At 31.8% G+C, this 23,131-nt stretch overlaps 3 protein-coding genes across 9 annotated transcripts in view; all 3 read left to right on the top strand.

The window, feature by feature from the left end:
• The window catches only part of LOC124440343 (protein CLP1 homolog), a 28,790-nt gene that overhangs the window by 4,777 nt on the left and 882 nt on the right, over window positions 1-23,131 (top strand). The window lies entirely within an intron of this gene.
• Window positions 1,359-9,735, top strand: LOC124440341 (acid-sensing ion channel 5-like). The gene is made up of 8 exons (XM_046990724.1): window positions 1,359-1,499; window positions 4,253-4,864; window positions 4,949-5,163; window positions 5,656-5,803; window positions 5,984-6,043; window positions 6,550-6,706; window positions 7,766-7,857; window positions 8,002-9,735. The coding sequence occupies exons 2-8, from the start codon at window positions 4,258-4,260 to the stop codon at window positions 8,112-8,114; spliced, it is 1,392 nt and encodes a 463-aa protein (XP_046846680.1). The 5' UTR covers window positions 1,359-1,499; window positions 4,253-4,257; the 3' UTR covers window positions 8,115-9,735.
• LOC124440340 (acid-sensing ion channel 4-A-like) lies at window positions 13,688-22,081 on the top strand. Of its 7 annotated transcripts, none has more exons than XR_006946658.1 (11): window positions 13,688-13,744; window positions 15,584-16,195; window positions 16,279-16,493; window positions 16,889-17,036; window positions 17,284-17,343; window positions 17,787-17,943; window positions 19,004-19,095; window positions 19,327-19,461; window positions 19,619-19,687; window positions 19,810-19,925; window positions 21,094-21,159. XR_006946658.1 is itself a non-coding variant. In XM_046990722.1 (9 exons), coding segments are annotated over exons 2-9 (1,392 nt in total). In that variant the 5' UTR covers window positions 13,688-13,744; window positions 15,584-15,588; the 3' UTR covers window positions 21,705-22,081. The 7 variants fall into 7 exon arrangements, 3 of the variants coding, with proteins under 3 accessions (XP_046846678.1, XP_046846677.1, XP_046846679.1); XR_006946656.1 differs by lacking the exon at window positions 21,094-21,159 and adding an exon at window positions 20,860-20,951; XR_006946659.1 differs by lacking the exons at window positions 19,004-19,095; window positions 21,094-21,159 and adding an exon at window positions 20,860-20,951.

The following is a 23,131-nucleotide window of genomic DNA, read 5'->3' as shown; positions in this document are numbered from 1 at the left end:
TTGTTTGGTAAGATAACTATAGATTAGTTCTCTTTGTTGATGCCTCCTTATTGAACTTCGTGTACGTGCTGCTTCCAGGATCTTAGTAAACTGCTTTTGATAAATCTATCTTTTTGAACTTTTTCCTTATGAGTTGTACATGAAGAATTTTCGTTGAAGATGCTTTTCTGATGGCCTGCTGTGGAGGAGTAACACACAACCATATTCCGCAAAATACTTTTTATTTTTTGGTCAATGTTCCAAAATTTGCTCAATTAGAAATTGGGTAACTATTTACGCAGGCCGAAAACAGATTTTCTGATAACAATGTTCCTGTGCGAGTGCCATATCTCAACAACGCTCTTTGAGACGAACCAGGTGGAAATGCATTAGACAGTTTTACTTCATACTTCATACTAACAAATGTGTCATCGTAAAAATGTCAGTCGTGTAAAATGAAGCACTTTTTGTTAAAGTATGTGATTCTTTAACGTATAATCAATACATTCACTTTCTATGTTAAAAGTGTGCTTCAAGCGTTCAATTGCAGATCATTAAAAATAGATATCTCATATGTTAAATTGACTTCCTTCTTTCGCCTCATCTCGTTTTCTTCTCACGACGTTCTTCGCTATTTTTGTGTTCATTGCATCTAAACGTAAAGAATGTTTTGAAAAGTACATTTTCATAGTATCATTAATCCATGCTTTCAAAGCCTACTCGCAGCTAAAATCTGTGTGTAAGGGGGAGGGCGGGGGGGCTCATCATCAAAGGAAACGACGTTCGGTGGTTGATTCATAATGTCATATGAATTTACAGTGAGAGTTCACTTAATTGAGTACAACAAAACAAAACTAAGCCTAATCATGCAGGCCGATACGGACTTCTGAGTTTGCAATTTTTATATTTGTTTTGTTGCATGTCGACATATTCAGTTTATTACTTTTATCAATATTATATCTTATGTCAACTAACGTTGGTTAAACACAATCAGATGTTAGCTATATTTAAATAGAACGCTTTCATAACAACCCATTTTGTCAACTTGGCAAGTGGGAGGAAACCAGAGCTTCAGAGAAATCCCTCGACATTCAGTAGTTCTACAACATTATTATTTCTCGTATAACTACTCGTGTGTTGACAGTAGACGACGTTTTATATTGAAAACTTAGATAATTCTAATATAAAAAATCCTTAACTAGACTACGTGCGTTGCCACATTGCAAGGATTTTTATCTCGACGCGTTAAAATCTTTCGTCGAGATAATCTAAACAAAAAGTCACGTAAAATAGTCGTGATTTCTTTTTATTGGAACTATAGGGGGGCACAGTCACTTAATAGACAAAACAAATTCTTTAAATATTTGCACGCTCAATTAAGATTCGATTGACAGTTTTATTCCATGGATCTGATTTCGTAATATAAACTAAAGGTTTTAAGATTTTTGTACAATAAGATAAAACGAAGCGTAAATTACATCTGCTAACGGAAAATAAAGTGGTGACAACGTCTTAACCAGGTAAGCAACAAGTAACTGCTTGATAAGTTTTAATTATAAAAAGTAGCGGAACATATTGTACGTAGCTATATTTCATTCAATTGTTGTAATTTAATTTATATCTAATTCTGTGTTCCAAATTATTGGTATATAGTATAGTCCTAAAATATTGAGCTTCCAAGCTTCTTTGCTTGGAAGAGTTAAATTTGCTTAGAAGGAATAAGGAGAAGAGGTAGTTTTGCCAAAAAATGTTTTCAAACATTTAATTGTGCAGAGTTGCAAACAATCACCGTCTAGTCGCTTAAATTCCTAAAGTCAGCAAACCATGTATAAATGTGATCAGAAAATGTCTTTCAAAATGCAAATCTCCCATTAACTTTTGATCAATGTGTCAAAGAGAAAAGCCTTGAGTTAAATATTGATATTCATAATGAATTCTTATCTGAGTTAATAATCACTTTACATTACTGAAAGGTTTCGTAGTACAATCGCCCAGAGGCTCACAGTGTATTATGTTTTCTTACACTCCATAAATTACATTTTACTGTCTTGTAACGCTTTTCAACAGTCCAGTACAATTATTTCATGATCACTCCAGTAAAGTTTTTTAATTAATTTTATATAAATTTGTTTGATCTTCGTTTCCATATTTGGTCATTGACTAACTCGTATGCATTGGATTAAAATACATGGAAACGCTACCTTTAATAGAAAAGCTTAATAAGCTTTTGAAGCCAATTCTTACATCCAGACACGCTAGATTACATAATGTAACACACATTTCATAAACACATATGGAAAAGGTCAACAGCCTGAACTCTCTTCGTTGAACTAAATTTTTTTCAGTCTTCAATGACACACATAATTTTTCAAAATTTTGAATTGTTCGTTCAATCATTGTCTACAAGTAAAATATACGAGTTTAAAGCTTTTTTTTCTGTAGTTGGGGTCGTGAGTCAAGTTCTGCCATCAGTACTTTAGCAAATTCCCTAAATTCGCTATTTGTATCTTCCGCAACCATGGCAACATTGTGATCAAACTAATCGATATCTGCTTCCATTTTGCAATTAAAAAAGTACATGTTGTCAGGACTACCTCTTGGACTGTTAAAATCAAATATACTCGGAGAAATTTTACGTTAGTTCCAACTTTGAGCATTGTTGTTAAGTTCTTGTCGCAGAATATCCATAAAACAAAATCGTATGCAGTCTACTTGAATTGGATCAAAATCATTAAATAATCCCATATCACGAAGATCTTTAAAGAGAATTTTCTACCAACTAGGACCTTCTCTCACTAGATGTGACCAATAGGCCTCAATTCGTTGATTTTACGTTGATGTTCCAATGTTAAAGTTTGAAAGTCCAGCGTATGCGTCATTGTGGCCAGAGCGTAGAAATGTGTGTATAGTCTCGATCACACAGTGTTCCGTTCCATCGTTTGACAACTCCACCCTCTAACCTGACTGCATCCACGTAATATTTAGCAATTACTTCAGGTTTTTTTATTTTTTGGTCCTACTTCTAACCATATTAGCCATCTTGAGTAGCCATAAATACAGGCGTGAATACTGAAATCGTATAACTGGAGTTTATTCGGTCCGAAAGCTGAATACAATCTTCTACGAAGATTTTTTTCTACGATTTTCTACATCGACTGAATCAAGCTCCACCAGCAGTTTCCTCCTTACTGTTTCCTTCTCACAGTTAGCCGTTTTTGTCGCAGTTTTTGCCACAATTTTCGATAGCCTTTAAAACACCCGCCTTCAGATAATTCTTCGTTGATTTCAGCCTTGATTACACCTCTATTCTCTTCTCCTTGGTGTGGTCGCCTACAAAGGTGCAAAGACACCAATCTTCGCTTAGCGTTGACAAACTTATTGTGATGTCATGAAGTCATAAGTATTCTATTATTTCAAGATTTGTGCATCCTTAGTTGAAATATTATTTGATGAGATCTTTTTCTTCATAATGATTCTCCATGTTCATACAGGGTGTATAGTTTTTCAGCGGCATATTTATTTTTAATTTTGAAATTTACATTCAAATTCATCAGCGTCTTTCAATGCCTATTTTTATTTAAAAAAGAGAGCCCAACCATACAAAAAGATTAAAAAAATTGTTGTAAATAAATTTACTGGACTAGGATAAAATTTTACAAGATTTATGTCAAAAAGCTTTACGGGACTCTTAAAAAGCGTTACAAGACTATAAAACGCGTTACTGGAGTATAAGAAAATATAATACCACTGTGAGCCTTCTGGGCCATCGTAGGTACATATAATGGTGAATAAAACACATAAGCCCAATTTTCCTAATTTAAATCTTCAATAAACTACTGGAAACAGTCAGAAGGAGCATAAAGACTGAAAGTGATGGTTATAGCAGCCAACATTAGTGCTTCTCACACACTTCACGCTCAAATAGCGCTTTCATCCCAGCAGGGCTCAGGACTACTAGCGATAATTTTGAATCCGATAAGCTTTTTATAAGCGACATTCCATGATGGATTTTTAAAGAAATCGCTTGTTCATTTGCAACCAAGTATTTTGTTATAAAATGACCACGTAAAGAAAGTAAAATTACGTAATATTTTTTGTTGTTGTAGAAAGCACTTCAACAGTTTAAATACTTTATGAATTTCAACAAATACTATTACTATTTTTTGAGTGCAGTTATTGTCCAACATCTTAGATACTTTTTTTGGAAAAAAATGTATTGGGATTATTGATAGTGTTATAAAATTATTTATAAAATCATCTTTCTCGCCTATAGAAATCATGCATTCTGATGAATTAAAAGAACTAAATGAAGATCATCCTAAGTTGAGTGTAAAAGAAAAAAGAAAGCATATTGCTCGACACCTTTGGGAGGATTTTTTGGGAAATTCAACATTACACGGCCTTCATTATATATTTGAAAAACGTCCAGCATTACAACGCTTTATTTGGCTTATTCTGCAAGCTTGTATGCTTTCTTTGCTAATATGGCAAACTTCAACAATTGCTCTGAAATATTTGGAATTTGATGTGACCAGTTCCATTGAATTGGTAACTGAAGAAGAAGTAAAATTTCCAGCCATAACATTTTGTAACTTCAACAAATACAGAAAAAGTTTTATTAACAACACAGACTTTTTCAAAGTAATTGAAAAAAAATACCCTCTTTATGAAAATGAAAACAACAGTGTCGATTGGACAAAATACCCCAAAATCAATGATTTGAATATGACAGCATTCATTTATAATGTAAGCCATCAAATGGACTATGACAATAAAACTAAGAAAGGAATGCTTTATTATTGCACATGGAAAGGAGAAAAATGCGATAAAACATATTTTAAACGAACGTTGACAGACATGGGTCTTTGTCACACGTTTACTCCAGGTATTTTAGTTTGAAAATATTTTTTATTGCTCGTTTATTTTTGTTTCAAAATTACTACATCACAATATTAATGAATTTTTACAGATAAAAGCAACAACAGTAAAGTAACTGCTCCAGGCAAACATTCTGGACTACATCTCAGGATATCAGTGGAACAATCAGAATACATTGGATTTCTCGAGTTTTCAGCTGGATTAAAAATTAGAATACATGATCCAGATGAACTTCCTCTGGTTTCAGGATTAGGTTTTGCAGTAATGCCAAGATCTCATGTTTATGCAAGTATTACACGACAAAGGGTGAGTAAACCAGCTGAGCAGCCAATAATGCTGCTGCTGTTGTTTATAAATAGCTTGCTATGTCCTTTAAAACTACTTATTTGATTTTCGTTAAATACTGAGTAAAAAGATAATAAAGTAAATGAGTATGTGACTTAATGATGAGTTTTTGATCAAAAACAATTTCCTGTAAAGTACATTTTCTATTGTGAAAATACTAGAAATGGACAGTTTTGTTCTTAACTGTTTTCCAATAGTCTGGACGATTTTCTACTGCGATATTTCAAATAAGTGGTTCACAAATGTTTATTGAATATAATAATCGGTACAGTCTATAAGTATTGTTATATAAAAACTGAGTTTGATGTATAATTGTTTTATAAAGTGTACATTATGTTAGTGATTAAGACGAGCATTGATTCTTGACTTGGCAAACATAGGAAATACTCAGTACATTTATGGCATCTAATAATAGAAACGTTATAGCAGAAAATCTTGAATGATTATTTTTAGACAATTTCGTTAAAGTCTCCTTATAAAACAATGTGCGAAGATAAGAAACTTCCAGGAGTGAAAAAATATACTATTGCTGCTTGTTATGAACTTTGTAAACAGAACTACATAGCAAAAACATGCAAGTGTCAACCATTTTATATGAGAGGTAATTGTATACTATATATTGCTAAATTTATGCATGGACCTTTTGTCTTTTCCCTTTCAAAATAGAATAAGTTGAATGTGTTTTATTGGCATGCATGATAAAAGTAATTATCTCTCAAAAGTTCGTAACGTAGTCTTGAGGAGTCTTTTTGAGTTCTTAATTTGAAATCATTCTTTTTAGATATAAAGTACAAGCCATGTAACGTTAAACAGTATATAAACTGTGTGTTTGACTTGGAAGGTTAGTACCCAAACGATGCAATTTAACTGTTATATATTAACAATAAAGCTTGGAAGTCTATGATAAGTAAGAGCTATGATATAAAGGTATGAGAGAACAACCTCTTTACACGATGAGAAATTTTTGGCAGTTATCTAACCCTGTTATATAGAAAGAACGCATTTGTTTTTGAAAAACTAACAGACTTTCACTGGCTTTATATTATATTACTCTCTGATTTCTAATAAATTTTACTAATCAAAAACAAAACGGGTGATAACTTGAGTCAAGGGTAATGAGAATAGGAACGAGTTGTTGAGAGAGAAGAAGGAAAGAGAAGTTAAAAGGGAGATGCAGGAAATAAAAAAAGGATGATGCATTTAATACATATTCTATTAATGGTACTTTGAAAGAAGAATCGCAAGTAAACAATGTGAACGATTTCCTTGTATAACCTGATTAACCAGTTTGTCAACTTGAAAATAAATTCAATGTGGTATGAAATCATCATTTATGCAAATTTACAGAAAAATATTCCAGTTCGTTGGACAGTCATAAATGTGAATGCCCTGAATCATGTGACTCAATGAATTATGACCCGTATCTTTCCTATGGCTCCTTTCCCAATGTTGCGTCAGCAACACTTTATGCAACTTCCGAAAATACAACATTAGAAGCTTTCAGGTAATGTGACTTGCTTTCAATGGAGAAATTTCTTTTCATTCTTCTGTGCATCAAAGTCTTCATATCACGTTGAACACATCTTACTTGTTTCACTGAAATCATCGTTTCTTATTAAGAAATGCAAGCAACTGCTCTAAATACAATTTTTTCAACCAAAATTTCTCAATCATATGAATAATCTCTAAATCTGTCTTTCTAAGTAATTCTTAATGAATTTATTGCTAACCACAAAGCTCTTAAACATAATAACACAACGTTGTCTCAAAGCTCTTCTTACTTTTCTCCATTGCTAAACAACACATGCAGAATGTAGGAAGAGAAACTTGCTCTTTACTTTCTTGAGTTTCTTCTTAATTTTAATTATTTCCAATTTCTTGTTACCAGCTTCTCGACTCATTCCAACTTAACATGTGATTAACTTGCTACAGTCCAAACTTATTTTCAGATTAACTACAACTTGGCTTTGTGATTGTAAGCACATGCATTTGTCCCCGCAGACATTCACAACGAATAATAATTTCTGCACATTCCAACGTATTCATTCAACAATGATTTCAACTTTTGAATCTTTCTACCACTTTCAAAATAATCTTTGTATCTACTCTTGGTTTTCTCATTTCTCCAAAGCTGCTTTTCTTATTAATGAAAACAAATTAAGAGTATGATTCAAAACAGCTAAATGACAATGTTGACAAACAGGAATAACCTGCTTTGATTAATTATTATTTACGTTTTGTTTGAATTCTCTATGCATTACATATAATAAGTAGGATTCTACATTTTATGGTACTATTCTTAACCACATAAACAAGAGAAAAGTCTGACGGAAAACATCGATTTACAATCCATAATGCAATTTATTGCTAAACACTAACAATTTAAATGAAGATATGATCATCGCACTTTGCTGGACAATTTATATGAAATCAGGTGACTCAAATTTGAGTCACCTGATTTAAGTGATCATATCTTCATTGCATAAAACATTCATAAACACTAACAACTTACTAAACTGCTAAAATAAAATTTGTTTAACGTACTTGTATTACATGTTTGTAGGAGAAATTTGCTTGCCATAGATATCTTCTACGAAGATCTGAATTACAAAGTTCTCAGACAAGATCCGGCATATACCTTACAAAGTTTACTTGGTAAATTCTCATTATTTCATCATTAACAAATAAATCTTCTGTTTATTAATTCATAAGACTCTGGAGTCCTAGACAGATAAACCCCGTAAACCCCGTTGAATTTGATAGGAACATACATTGGTCTGAATTTTTTATCTTTTTTAGGTGAAATTGGTGGCTTAATGGGTTTGTTTCTTGGTGCAAGTATTTTGACCTGGACGGAGTTTGTTGATGTTGCAGTCATGATGATTTTGACTCGCCTTGGCATTCATAAATAGTCTGTATACATACATCTTTGATTTATGTGAGTGTTATGTGAATCATAGAAAAGTTGAAAAGACTCGAGAGCTCTCACAAACGTCTCCAAGGTTTGCATATGCCAGTGCAAACGCGAAAAACATCCTTTATTTCTTTTATATAGTAACAATAATGGAAAACAGACAAATTTAAAATAAAGGTTTCAATTTTTCTTTTAAAATGGTTCATTATTGATTTCCAAATTCTCACTAATTGTATGACTTGAATTGTTGAGCTCAGATCGGTTTACAAAGGCTAATGCAAGCACAGCTATAGACCAATCAGCGCACGCAAACACAACTATAGACCAATCAGCGCACGCGTTTTATTGTTTTTATTTTATAAACGTAACCATAGCGAATACTGACTATAACATGCTACGTTTGTATGTTACGAAAGTCCTCGATATTTTGTCAAAAAGACCAATGGCAACTTGAAATAATGAAATTAATTTTTAATTTGTTGAAGCACGTGATCAAATATTACTCTTCACGTGAAAAGTATTGACGACACAAACAGAAGAAACATAACAAAAAAAGTTAGAACAAAATAATCTTCTTTGTATGGCACCTTATAATTCATTAGAAAATCATGTCCATGTTTATAGATATCAACTGTCTTATGAATATACTTTCATACAATTGATAATTATTTTCATATTTATAAAGACATGTCACGTGGTGTAGTAATATTTAATCACGTGGTAGCTATACTGAAAACGTATCTCGAGTAAACAAAGTTGTACTTAATTTTACCTTATTTTTAACTAGCTGGTATAATAAGTCACCTTTTACATTCATACATTTTGTGGTAAAGAACGGTCACAATCACGCAAGCTTTAAATGACTACATCGTAAAAAAATGAACAAAAAGCTGAGATCAACCCATTGAGAAATTCATAAATTCAATGTGGCAATGATCAACTTCATCTTGCGATCTGATTATTTTTCTTTTGTTTTATTTGATGTTTTGCCCAATGTAGTCATATGTTAATCAATAAATGTATTAATGTATAATAAATTAAAACATGCTTCTCTTTAACATTCTTAACAGTTTATGGGCCCAGAAGTCTTGGACTCTGACATAGAAGGCTGTTTTTATTGATTATGTTGGACAGTTTAGTATTTGGGGAGACGATCTTGGTTTGTGATTTCTTAAATGAGCCGATTGACATTCCGTTACACTGACTGACTACGTCAATTGCAAAAAACAGCCGTTTTTGAAAAATTCAAAACCCTTTAGAACTATCCAATCTACATTTAAGCACAAACCAAAAATATTTGTTTATTGATTTGAACTTAATAAATGTTTCGAATACTTGGTGTCTTCACTCTTTTTAGAATCTTATTTTACTCACAAAATTTGCTTAGATTATCAAGTGTTCACTGCGTGAAGATTTGTGCAAAGCTGGTGGTGGGATAACTTTTCAACTTTTCACAGAACTCTTTCGTAAATTAGAGAACGAGGGAACACTCTAACTTAGTTAGATTATTGGAAATAGCTAATCATTTATATGCATGCAAAAGGCAATTAGCCACTTTTTTCATAATCAAAATCTTTTATCACTTGATCATATGCAAACACGAAAGCATCCAAATCAAAGATCTTATTTATTTTTTTTAATGCTTTGATTGGTTAAAAATACCGTAAGAAACTTTAGTTTATCATTCTAGAATACGCCGTTGTAAATGAGAGCAGAAGACATCTATAAACTGTAATCTTTAAAAGAAGGCAATGCTACAAGAAATTGCCGTTGGCTTTTTCATACAACTTTATCATAAAATCTTATGAGTTCACTACGTTTGAAAAGTTTATAAAATTTCCACAACACTCCAATTAATTTCAATGTAGCACTAAGCATTACCCGCCATTTATCAATTTTACGATTTTGAAATATTTTTCTCCTGTTCTCTTTGTAATAGTTCTATCATCATACAACATTTATGCCTATTCTTACATAAGGACAATCTTTTCTCTTTTTCTTCTGCAATTCTCAGCCGTTCATTATGTTGTTTACTTTTTGAGTTGGGGACTGATTACATGAGCCCGTAGCAAAGATTCAGCCAAGCTTTAAATGATTTTGGCAAATGGAAACGATTCAATACTTATCATTAGATAAATCGTCTTAAGCAATTTCACAATATTCTGATTTAATAACTTCTCAAAACAACCGATTTGCCCTAATTTGAGGATTACAACCGGAGTGACGTGTGGTGCTTCGCAAACAGTTGTATTTTTTAGCCTTGAAGTTTTTTTTCTTTTCAATCTCTTGAAATCATCGGGTTAGCTCGCCTCCATATAATCGGCCTTTATTTGGTTCATAACTGAATTTCTCAGCCGGTGGTTGTAATTTAAAAGAAAATTTTGATTTGTATGGAGAAAAATTATTATTACATAAGGAGAAGGTATTGTCCTTTGTGAGATACATCTTGCAAGATGTTGATTTACAATTCAAAGTGAATTAAGCACAAACACAAATGTTGATAAAGACTAAACAATTACAGTAAGCACTAAGTATGAAACATTAGCATTAACATAAATACAAACATAAACATAAGCAAATAGTATCACGAGAATAAAGACTTATTTTCTCGCAAATGTTTATTTCACTCGTCTAAGACAGGGCAAGGTTTATCAAATGCATTTATTAAAATTAAAGAATTATAATTTTTATCGTGAACTTAATATCTAAGTTCATGTTTTCTGTTAGATAATCATTTTTAACAAACGTTTTCAGACAAACGCATATCGTTAGTCTTGATAAAACTAGACATAGAATAGAAATCATAGGGGATAACAAATTTAACTACTTTACAAATACCTTTACAAAGTCTGTTTCATTTCTCCCATTTAACTACAACATGAACATTACCACGACATCTTCGCAATCGTAGTTCAGTATTACAGTAAAACATTACCAATTTACACGACCCCACGCCAAGGTCTTCAGATTGATCCATCAAATACAACAATTCATTTTCTTTTTGGTTTAACACCGAACTTTTTTTCTCTTCTCTTCAACCGAATCAAAAGCCATGGAATAATTATCAAAGCTTCACAACCGTGAAATTTCCCAAAACTTTAATCAGCACAACAAAAATCTTGAAAGGTGATGTCTACATATACTGATAATACCCACAAGTAGTTTAGATATTTGATTGTTATCCTTATCCAACTTTATGCAGATCACAATAAACGATTTGTTTGAGGTACAATGAAGAACAATATGCTATAGAAATGATTAATCAAAGGAGTGAGAGTTATTGTTTGTTGCATTTCCTCATTAACCTATTTGGAAAGTGCATTTACATCAGGTATGTACTTCCTGAGCTTTCTTCCAATCAAAATTTGCAAATCAAATTGTAAATCACAATTTTCAAATAAAATAAACTTAGCATTATTCAATTGTTCCTTTGAAGCAACTTGGGTAATTATGTATAAATTATCAGAAAAAGAGATTAAACTCATCTGTTGTTTTGAAGTATGCGGAGAAAAAACAACGAAATGAAAAACGAGTCACGTGTTTCAAATGACATACAAGCTTCCCTGCCTAACAAAAAGGCGTGGCCTTTAATTTATTCACCCAACAAAAATTTGCATTTTTTAGCTATAGGATTAAAAATATTAAAAATTGCCTTAATTTAATCGTTAAATGTTTGAAAGCAGAAAAATTAGTGAAGAAATAATGTGAATAAGCTGCAAGTTAGTTGCGTGACATTAGTGTTAGAAATGTGGAACAATAAGAAAGGCATTTGAAACTCAATGAAAAAAAATTTGGGGGTTCAATGTGTCCCTGTAAAATATTTCTGATTTTAATGCCTGTGATAAAAAATCTGTATGAAATGATACGAACTACATGATTTGATTTTGTATGTGTTTCAAAATTTTGTCAGTAGAAGTATGTAAATTAAATGAAATATGCACAACTTTCTATGAACTATATATTTGCTCACTATGAATATACAAATACATTTCGGGTAAAGTTTGTTATAGACGTGTACGCAAATTTAACTTGCGTTGAAAACTTTCATTTCTAAACGTCTAAAATGATAAGTTGCAGCTAAGACAACTTGTTTGACAACAGTGACAATAAGGTAACTTATAAGTGTGTTGAAAGTTGAGATTAAAGTTGAAGTTGGATATGGTAATATCAGATATGCAAATATCATTTTCATTTCTAAATGTTCGTCCGTGGTTGGAGGTGGTGTATATGCATGGGACAAATAGTCAAATACAATTATTCTTAGGCATGAGAATCAGTCAACTCCATTACTCAAATAAGCAACAAGTATCCCCATTTTATTGTTATATGCTTTAGGAAACATGTAACACCATTTTATAATGATTGGCTCGAAGCACAAGGAGGTTGCCATGTACAGTATTTTCACCGTCTATGACGAGCTGTTCCAAGCAAATACGATTCACCATTGCACGACAGCGGAGATTTTCAATTTGAGCTATTCCCTCTTCATTCGCCATTACATTTGGAATCCTTTATTGTTCTTTTCCTCCTCTCATTAATATGCTTAAATTTAGCAGGTAATCTTGCCTGACTGAGGTTAAGATGTATGCACAAGCACAATTTGGCTGGTCGTCACAAATGTTTCTTTTTACCTTGTTTGCTGCAACAGTGACTACAACCTTCCTGTGCTTAGAAGAATGCGATAGCCTCATTTCATTCAACTGCCAATAACTTCTTGTGAATAAATTTATGTGGAAAATTAATTACATATTCAAATACTAGATTCTTCCATAAACATGAAAATATGTATGGGCTTTCTGATTCACATTTCATGTTTCATAGTTTTTGTTTTTCTTACCATAGAACACAAAATGTATTATGTACATAACATACAAAAATTCACTTTCACGATTAATCGTCTTTTTTGGCGTTTATTCAATTCTTCCTAAGAATGTGGCTCTTTATCTCGCTATGTATCTGTTATATCAATGATCAATTGTCCAATGTATGTAAAATACAAGTATTTCCGTTCGTTTATGTATGTAAACATACAATTACTATTTACTAATCGTAACCGATTTTACAATGGCTCATTAATATCTGCAAAAAAATTTAAACAATAAAAAACATATCGTTTCTTTCAAATACAGAGAAAAAATTGGTTAAAAAAAAGATAATCAGTAGTATAAATCGAGCGTATCTATGTCTTATCATAATAGAAAAATTATTGATAAATTTTTCTAAATACCAGAAAATGTAAAATTCATAATGCTATTAGCTACTTATGTAAATATACCCAATTGACTGGTTCTTGTGTGCCATACATAGCTAGTCTTTATTTTTCAAAAAATTTGAGCAATAAAACATAAAAATTTTAATGGTTCTTAAAGACAGAATAATAAGATATAAAATAAAAAAAAAATAAAACGTATATTTCGTATTCTGCAATCACGTTGTTTTATTGTTTGTCTCAATTTTTGCAATTTTTTTGACAAATTGGTTTTGACATTAATTTTTAAATAAGCGTTTAACTTTCAAAACAGGTTGACTATATTTAAAGAACGTTGTCATAGTGTGATGTGTTTGTGGTTCATGAGTGCCTGAGAGATGTTAAGTGAATGGCAATGAATATATAAAATATCACGTAAGGTAAGGTTTTTCAAGAAATTTAGATGATATATAAAAACGTTATCAAGTCTATTTAACTGTCTGCGATAACTAACATAATGTGCAAGCCACAGCACGTCTGATAGATATTATCTGTTTAAGGGCCTGTTTATATGGAAGCCGAGCTGACCCGCTTAGCGAGATCTCACTTGGCAGAGGCGAGATCTTGTCTGCCAGGATGAAATTTTTCTCTTGTAAACACGCAACTGCCGAGCTAGCCCGCTTGCCGAGCTAAGTTTTAACTATTTGAGCATGCGTACGATAACATATTAAAATGGCAGACAACGTGAACGTGTAAAAGCCATCAATGGCAAAAGCGAGCAAAATAGACACGACAATGGTTCAAAGAATGAACTTTTACTGTGATTCAAAGATAATGGAGCATTTGATTGTTAATCTGTCTGATTATAACTAGAAGATGCTATATAAAAGTCTTCATTTTGACAGCGTAAAACGTCTCGGCAAGCGAGATGAACGTCATATAAACATCAAAATTCATCTTGCTTACCGGGCTATCCTGCTAAGTGGGCCATATAAACAGCCCCTAAATATGACATTAACAAAATCTTTTAGAAAAGCATTAGATTTCCAACATCGCGGACTGCTGAATAATAAAATTAAACCTTTTCTCTTTTGCATGCTTTTAACTTTGTATAGATGGTATTTTTGTATGCCACAATACGTTTACATAAGTGTGTAAAAGTACTGAAATTGAAATTGACAGAAGTTTTTTTTATGCGAGCCGACATGACATAAATTTTATGGTATTGGAAATTTCACATCGTCGACCCTTGATGTATCGAGCAACATAACAAATTAACATCGTTTCATTCAAATAGAAACATGAATAATGCAAATTGAGCTTTTAAAGGTCGACTATCAAGAAAACAATAATATCTTTTTGCATTGCGCTGTCTGGCAGGCTTTATATTGATGCGCCGAAGTGCACAATTTTATTGTCAGGCTGTCAACTACATTATAGTCATATCAATCTTCAGAAGCAGAAGATGCAGCATTTGATAGTCTCTTAAAAATACTGAACGTTCAAAAAGCTTAGATTATAAGTTTGCTTGGAGTGCTTATCTCACTAGATAACTGTATTAATTTACTGCATGGTTAACAAATAGATAACATTAACCGTTGTCTATACAGTTATAGATACACGGGCATGACGTCATTTGTGATAAAAACGCAAAAAGCGGCCACGAAGCGCCGGGTTACTACATAATATAAAATAAGTACGCCGAGAGTAAATAGAAAACTAAGAAAAATGAAGAGTTCTGCAAAGAACTGTTTTAGTACTTTTTTCAGAACTCTTCATTTTTCTTATTTTTCTCTGGTTAGTTTTTTGTCGATTTTCACTTTGGTTTCGTGGTTTTTATTTGGTTTCAGTTCATTCACCATGGCAATTGCTCTTTTTAAGGCAATATTCAAATTTGTCTCAACGGCAAAATCTCCGTTTTAGAGTAAATGTGCGTAGCCCCAATATATATACACTAAATAATAAGTTTTCATAAGATTAAAGAACAAAGGCAATACTTCTTCGTACAGACCGAGCAAACTTAAGTTAGTAATAAGTAATTTATTCAATTTCTTTGCTATTACAGAAAGCACTTTCACAAATGAATATTTTATAAATTTGTACAGCGGGCAAGACGAATTTCTGACAGGGCAAGATTTGGATAATTTGATTAACAAGATATTGATTAATTTTACGTTTGCTATTTTATGCTTTGTTGAATGCCGTAACTAACCAACGTCTAATAAATCTTGCTGATGGTATAATCAATTTCTTTATGAAATCATCTTTCTCGCCCATAGAAATCATGCACTCTGATGAAATGAAGGAACTAAATGGAGGATATTCCAAGTTGAGTGTTAAAGAAAAGAGAAAGCATCTTGGCAGACACCTTTGGGAGGATTTTGTAGAAAATTCATCATTACATGGCCTACATTACGTGTTTAAAAAACGTCCAGGATTACAACGCTTTATTTGGCTTATTCTGCTCGGTTTTATGTTTTCTTTATTCATATGGCAAACTTCAACAATTGCTCTGAAATATTTGGAATTTGATGTGACCAGTTCCATTGAATTGGTAACTGAAGAAGAAGTAAAATTTCCAGCCATTACATTTTGTAACTTCAACAAATACAGAAAAAGTTTTATTAAAGACACAGACTTTTACAAAGTAATTGAAAAAGCATACCGTCTTTATGAAAACGAGAACAACAGTGTCGATTGGACAAAATACCCCAAAGTAAATGATTTGAATATGACAACATTCATTTATGAAGTAGGCCATCAAATGGACTATGACGATAAAACTAAGAAAGGAATGCTTTATTATTGCACATGGAAAGGAGAAATATGCGATAAAACATATTTTAAACCGACGTTCACAGACATGGGTCTTTGTCACACGTTTACTCCAGGTAATTTAGTTTAGAGATATTTTTTATCAATTGTTTTTTTTGTTTGAAAATTACTATACCACAATTTTAATGAATTGTTACAGAGAAAAGCAACAACAATAACGTAGCTGCTCCAGGCAAACATTCTGGACTACATCTCAAGATGTCAGTGGAACAATCAGAATACATTGGATTTCTCGAGTTTTCAGCTGGATTAAAAATTAGAATACATGATCCAGATGAACTTCCTCTGGTTTCAGGATTAGGTTTTGCAGTAATGCCAGGATCTCATGTTTATGCAAGTATTACACGACAAAGGGTGAGTAGACAAGCTGAGCAGCCAATAATGCTGCTGCTGTTGTTTATAAATGGCTTGCTATGTCCTTTAAAACTACTTATTTAATTGTCGTTAAATACTGACTAAAAAGTTAGTAAATTATATGAATATGTGACTTAATGATGAGCTTTTGATCAAACACGATTTCCTTTAAGTATATTTTCTACTGTATAAATACCATAAATGTACAACTCCCTTTATGTGTTTTCCAACAATCTGGACGATTTTCTAGTGTCTAAAAGTGTATTTTCACTATATTTTATTATGAATGATATGACCATACAAATACACAAAACATTCATTAGCTTATAGCTACATTTACAGCATGAAATATGAGCAACGTATAATAGCAGAAAATATTGAATTATTATTTTTAGACAATTTCGTTAAAGTCTCCTTATAAAACAATGTGCGAAGATAAAAAACTTCCAGGAGTGAAAAAATATACTATTGCTGCTTGTTATGAAGTTTGTAAACAAACCTACATTGCAAAAACATGCAAATGTCAACCATTTTATATGAGAGGTAATTGTATACTATATATTGCTAAATTTATGCATAGACGTAAAATATGCACGTACAATTAATCTCATTAAACAATAAAGCAAACCTTTTGAAATGTACTGAGAAATATAAGTATAGCTAGGAACAAGCTTAATGTATTTTATTGGAACAAAAGAAGTAATTGCTATCCCAAAATTACTAAATTAGTCTTGATGATTTTTAACCTATTTTTTGAATTCTAACAATTAATTTGACATCATTTTTTTAGATATAAAGTACAAGCCATGTAACGTTAAACAATATTTAAGCTGTGTGTTTCTCTTGGAAGGTTAGTATAAAACAGAGGTGTCATGATATAGACAATCACTTTACATGACTGAAACATTTTGTCAGTAGTCTAACCCTGTTAAAGAGGGAAAGACAAATCATTTTAAAATAACAGAATTGCGCTTGCTCGGCATTTTATCACTCTCTGCTTGTTTATAAATTTTTTTAATCAAACATACAAAAAGGTTATACCTTAAACGATATTTGATAAAGGTAAAGAGTAGAGAGAGTGTGAAAGTGTAGCTGAGAGAGAGAGAGGAGGAAAGGTGAGGTTAAAAATACGAGGAGGATGGTTTATTATATTTTATGTATATTCAATTGTTGATACGTTGAAAGAAGAATCACATGTAAAAGATTTCCTTGTATAACCTGATTAACCAGTTTGTCAAAAACTTTAAAATAAATGCAATGTGATATGAAATCATCATTTATGCAAATTTACAGAAAAATATTCCAGTTCGTTGGACAGTCATAAATGTGAATGTTCTGAATCATGTGACTCAATGAAATATGACCCGTATCTTTCCTATGGCTCCTTTCCCAATGTCGCATCAGCAGCACTTTATTCAACTTCCGAAAATACAACATTAGAAACTTTCAGGTAATGTGACTTGCTTTCAATGAAGAAATTTTTTTGATTCTTTTGTGCATCAAAAACTTTATATCACGTTGAACACATTTATTTCCTTATTACTGCGTGGGTCACTAAAATAATCTTTTGTTTTAAGAAATGCAACCAAATGCTCTAAATCCTATTAATAATTTCAAAATCCGTCTTTCCAAGTAGTTCTTCGATGCCCCATTCTACCTGAATCAATATTCTTTTTAAAGGCCCGTTCACAATTGACGGATACGATTTTGTCAGATACAAAAAAACCAGATCGTGTGAACACATACAAAATCGGTTTCCTACTGTCAGATCAAGTACAAAAATACGCAAAATATATCGATAAATTCACTGGATAACACAAATATCTGCCACTACTATAAATATCTAAACGAATATAAATATCAACATGCAAAATTATCGGACCGTCTGAACAAGCAGCCAAAGTCCGAACCGAAACAATCGGATCCGATACATTGAACGATACATGTGAACGGCTTTTAAAAATTGTAAACCACAAAGCTCTTAAACATCATAACATTGTCTCAATGCTCTTTCTACTTTTCTCTGCTGAACAACACAGATAGGTAGAAAGAAATTGAGATTGAGAGCCTAAGTTTTGGTCTTATTCTGTGCTTTTTTCTTGATCACAACTATCTCCAATTTCGGGCGACACTTTTTAAAATAACATTTCTATCTAATTTTGTTTTTCTCTTTTCTCCAGTTTTCTTACCATATTCTATCAAAGCTGCTTTTCTCGTTAATAAAAACAAATTACTTGAATGATTTAAAATAGCCAAATGACGATTTTGTTCAAACTGGAATGAACTGCTTCGATTCAATTTTTATTCATGTTTCATGTTAATACACTATGCATTTCATAAAATAAGAAGGACTCTACAATTTATGGTAATAATCGTTTCCAAATGCATGAGTAAGATAATATCTATTTACAATCCATATAATGCAATTTATTGCAAAACACTTACAACTTACTAAATTGTTATAAATATGTTAAGTACTTTGCTTATGCATTTGTATAACATAATTTTAGGACAAATATGGTTGCAATTGACATCTTCTACGAAGATCTGAATTACAAATCTCTCCGACAAGATCCAGCATATACCATACAAAGTTTACTGGGTAAATTTTCATTATTAATCTGTTAACAAAATAAGAAAATCTTACAAGTTACATCTTAGTTAATTCATTTACAATTAACTGTCGAGTCTCTAATATAAAACCAACTTGATTTTAATCAAATAAATTTAATATACATTTAAAGATTTTTACCATCACATCTTAAGATAGATAATCCCTATACCATGTAAAATATGATAACAACAATTTCCATGTATTTTTTATTTTTTTTAGGTGAAATTGGTGGCTTAATGGGTTTGTTTCTTGGTGCAAGTATTTTGACCTGGACGGAGTTTCTTGATGTTGCAGTCATGATGATTTTGACTCGCCTTGGCATTCATAAATAGTCTGCATACATCTTTGATTTATGTGAGTGTTATGTAAATTATAGAAAAGTTGAAAAGAAAAGCAGCCATTTACTGATTCAATTGAATCAACATACATAGGTTGCAAAAATCCTGAATATTTTTTAAAAAATAACAAATGGCAAGTTGCAATTTTGAAATCATTTTTTTATTTGATGTAGCACGTGACCAAATATTACACAGCACGTGATAAGTATTGACAGCACAAACAGAAGAAACATAACAAACACGTTAGAGCAAAAATGTTTTCATTATATGGCGTCTTGTAATTCATAAGAAAATCATCTTCACCTTCATGGATAGAACTTTCATGTTTAATATACTCTCATACAATTAATAATTATTTTCAAAGATATTTGTGTAGAAATGTAACGCGTTGACGGTGGTGTAGTAATATGGCTCCTTTCCCAATGTTGCATCAGCAACACTTTATTCAACTTCCGAAAATACAACATTAGAAACTTTCAGGTAATGTGACTTGCTTTCAATCGAGAACTTTCTTTTCATTCTTCTGTGCATCTAAGTCTTCATATCACATTGAACACATCTTACTTGTGTCACTGAAATCATCGTTTCTTATTAAGAAATACAAGCAACTGCTCTAAATACCATTTTTTCAACCACAATTTCTCAATCATATGAATAATCTCTAAATCTGTCTTTCTAAGTAATTCTTAATGAATTTATTGCTAACCACAAAGCTCTTAAACATAATAACACAACGTTGTCTCAAAGCTCTTCTTACTTTTCTCCATTGCTAAACAACACATGCAGAATGTAGGAAGAGAAACTTACTCTTTACTTTCTTGAGTTTCTTCTTAATTTTAACTATATCCAATTTCTTGTTACCAGCTTCTCGACTCATTCCAACTTAACATGTGATTAATTTGCTACAGTCCGAACTTATTTTCAGATTAACTTTAACTTGGCTTTGTGATTGTAAGCACATGCATTTGTCCCGGCAGACATTCACAACGAATAATAATTTCTGCACATTCCAACGTATTCATTCAACAATGATTTCAACTTTTGAATCTTTCTACCACTTTCAAAATAATCTTTCTATTTAATCTAGGTTTTCTCATTTCTCCAAAGCTGCTTTTTTTATTAATGAAAACAAATTAATAGTATGATTCAAAACAGCTAAATGACAATTTTGAACGAACAGGAATAACCTGCTTTGATTAATTATTATTTACGTTTTGTTTGAATTCTCCGTGCATTACATATAATAAGTAGGATTCTACATTTTATGGTACTATTCTTATCCACATAAACGAGAGAAAAGTCTGACGGAAAATATCGATTTACAATCCATATTGCAATTTATTGCTAAACACTAACAACTTTCTAAACTGCTAAAATAAAATTTGTTTAACGTACTTGTATTACATGTTTGTAGGAGAAATTTGCTTGCCATAGATATCTTCTACGAAGATCTGAACTACAAAGTTCTCAGACAAGATCCGGCATATACCTTACAAAGTTTACTTGGTAAATTCTCATTATTTCATCATTAACAATTAAATCTTCTGTTTATTCATTCATAAGACTCTGGAGTCCTAGACAGATAGCCAGTACACCCCGTTGAATTTGATACGAACATACATTGGGCTGAATTTTTTATCTTTTTAAGGTGAAATTGGTGGCTTAATGGGTTTGTTTCTTGGTGCAAGTATTTTGACCTGGACGGAGTTTGTTGACGTTGCAGTCATGATTATTTTGACTCGCCTTGGCATTCATAAATAGTTTGTATACATACATCTTTGATTTATGTGAGTGTTATGTGAATTATAGAAAAGTTGAAAAGACTCGAGAGTTCTCACAAACGTCTCCAAGGTTTGCATATGCCAGTGCAAACGCGAAAAACATCCTTTATTTCTTTCATATAGTAACAATAATGGAAAACAGACAAATTTAAAACAAAGTTTTCAACTTTTTTTTTAAAATGGTTCATTATTGATTTCCAAATTCTCCAAATTATGTTGGACAGAGTAGTATTTGTTGAGACGATCTTGGTTTGTGATTTCTTAAATGAGCTGATTGACATTCCGTTACACTGACTGACTACGTCAATTGCAAAAAACAGCCGTTTTTGAAAAATTCAAAACCCTTTACAACTATCCAATCTACATTTAAGCATAAGCCAAAAATATTTGTTTATTGGTTTGAACTTAATAAATGTTTCGAATACTTGGTGTCTTCACGTTTTTAGAATCTTATTTTACACACAAAATTTTGTTTAGATTTTCAAGTTTTCACTGCGTGAAGATTTGTGCAAAGCTGGTAGTGGGATACGTCAATTTTTCGCAGAACTCTTTCGTAAATTAGAACGAGGGAACACTCTAACTTAGTTAGATTATTGGAAATAGCTAATCATTTATATGCATGCAAAAGGCAATTAGCCACTTTTTTCATAATCAAAATCTTTTATCACTTGATCATTTGTAGACACGAAAGCATCCAAATCAAAGATCTTATTTATTTTTTTTAATGCTTTGCTTATTCGCACGCACGTATAGATCTTGGAGCTTAAGAATAATGTTTTTTTTTAAATAATTTGTGAATGAATAGAATATTAAATGTACAGAGTGATGAGAGAATAAAGATTTTGTTTTCATTCAGCTATGGAGTATTTTTCCTTATTTACTCATGAAATATGATGTTTTTACATCCATACGTACTTCTGTGTATAATGTCTAATTATTTTTCGACTTCTTGTCTGCATTGCACAGCAAGATAGATGTTTTCTGTACAGCAGTTTTTTCATTAGTTTAAAATTTTGTAATATTGACCTAACAATATCAAAGTCAACATGACGAAACCTTCGTCATGTTTCAAACGTTTTGAATAAATAATCAAAAATTTTCTATTTATATGAAGTGGAAAGGTGGACGCGTTTTTAACTTTATTTAATTTTTAACATTTTGAACGCATTTAAAACTTATTGTGTTTATAGTTAACGTGATTGTAGTTCTTGACCAAGAACGTCTCTATAATGAATTGAAAAAACAGTTTAACGACGATGTCGAAGTTCTTCATCTTCCAAAGTCTGGTGGGGTAAGAACAATTGTTGTTTATTCATAAAGAGCTTAGTAAATGTGACGTGTCTTCTGACGTCATTAATGACGTAGAATAGAGTGGAGTTGTCTTTATACCATTATTACTGATTTTTATCGATGTCTTCGATGGCACGTTGCGTTTGCTAAAGTTTCACTGTACTAAATGGTATATATGTAATTTCAACAGGTTGTTACTCGAAGTAAACAGTTTAGGAAACATTCAAGAAATGAAAGAATACGACAATATTTTTATGGAGTGAAGAATAATTTCTATCCTCACACGTTTGAATTGAAGTTTTCCGACGTGAAAATATTTAAAATTGGAGGTTTGTCAAGATCTTTGTTTTCTCTTTTTTTACGTTGGAGTTTCGACTCTCGCGACTTTTCACAATTGCACAAATGAATACTACCGTAATTCTTGTTTAGACTTGAACTTTGCTTTCAGCTCTCCGTTTTCCACCCTCCTGTTTCGATGCACAGCTCTATTATCGGTTAAACATATTCTAGCTTCAGTCTTGTTTTTTTTAAAGCGCCTGCAGTGCCCGAATCTTGTTTACCTATTGGAATGCAAAAAGATGATATTGAAACAAAGCTAGTTCCAATGCAGCCAGG

The sequence above is a fragment of the Xenia sp. Carnegie-2017 genome, unplaced genomic scaffold, assembly GCF_021976095.1.
Source record: "Xenia sp. Carnegie-2017 unplaced genomic scaffold, XeniaSp_v1 HiC_scaffold_2, whole genome shotgun sequence".
NCBI lineage: Eukaryota > Metazoa > Cnidaria > Anthozoa > Malacalcyonacea > Xeniidae > Xenia > Xenia sp. Carnegie-2017.
This window is presented reverse-complemented; position numbering and strand designations above follow the sequence as displayed.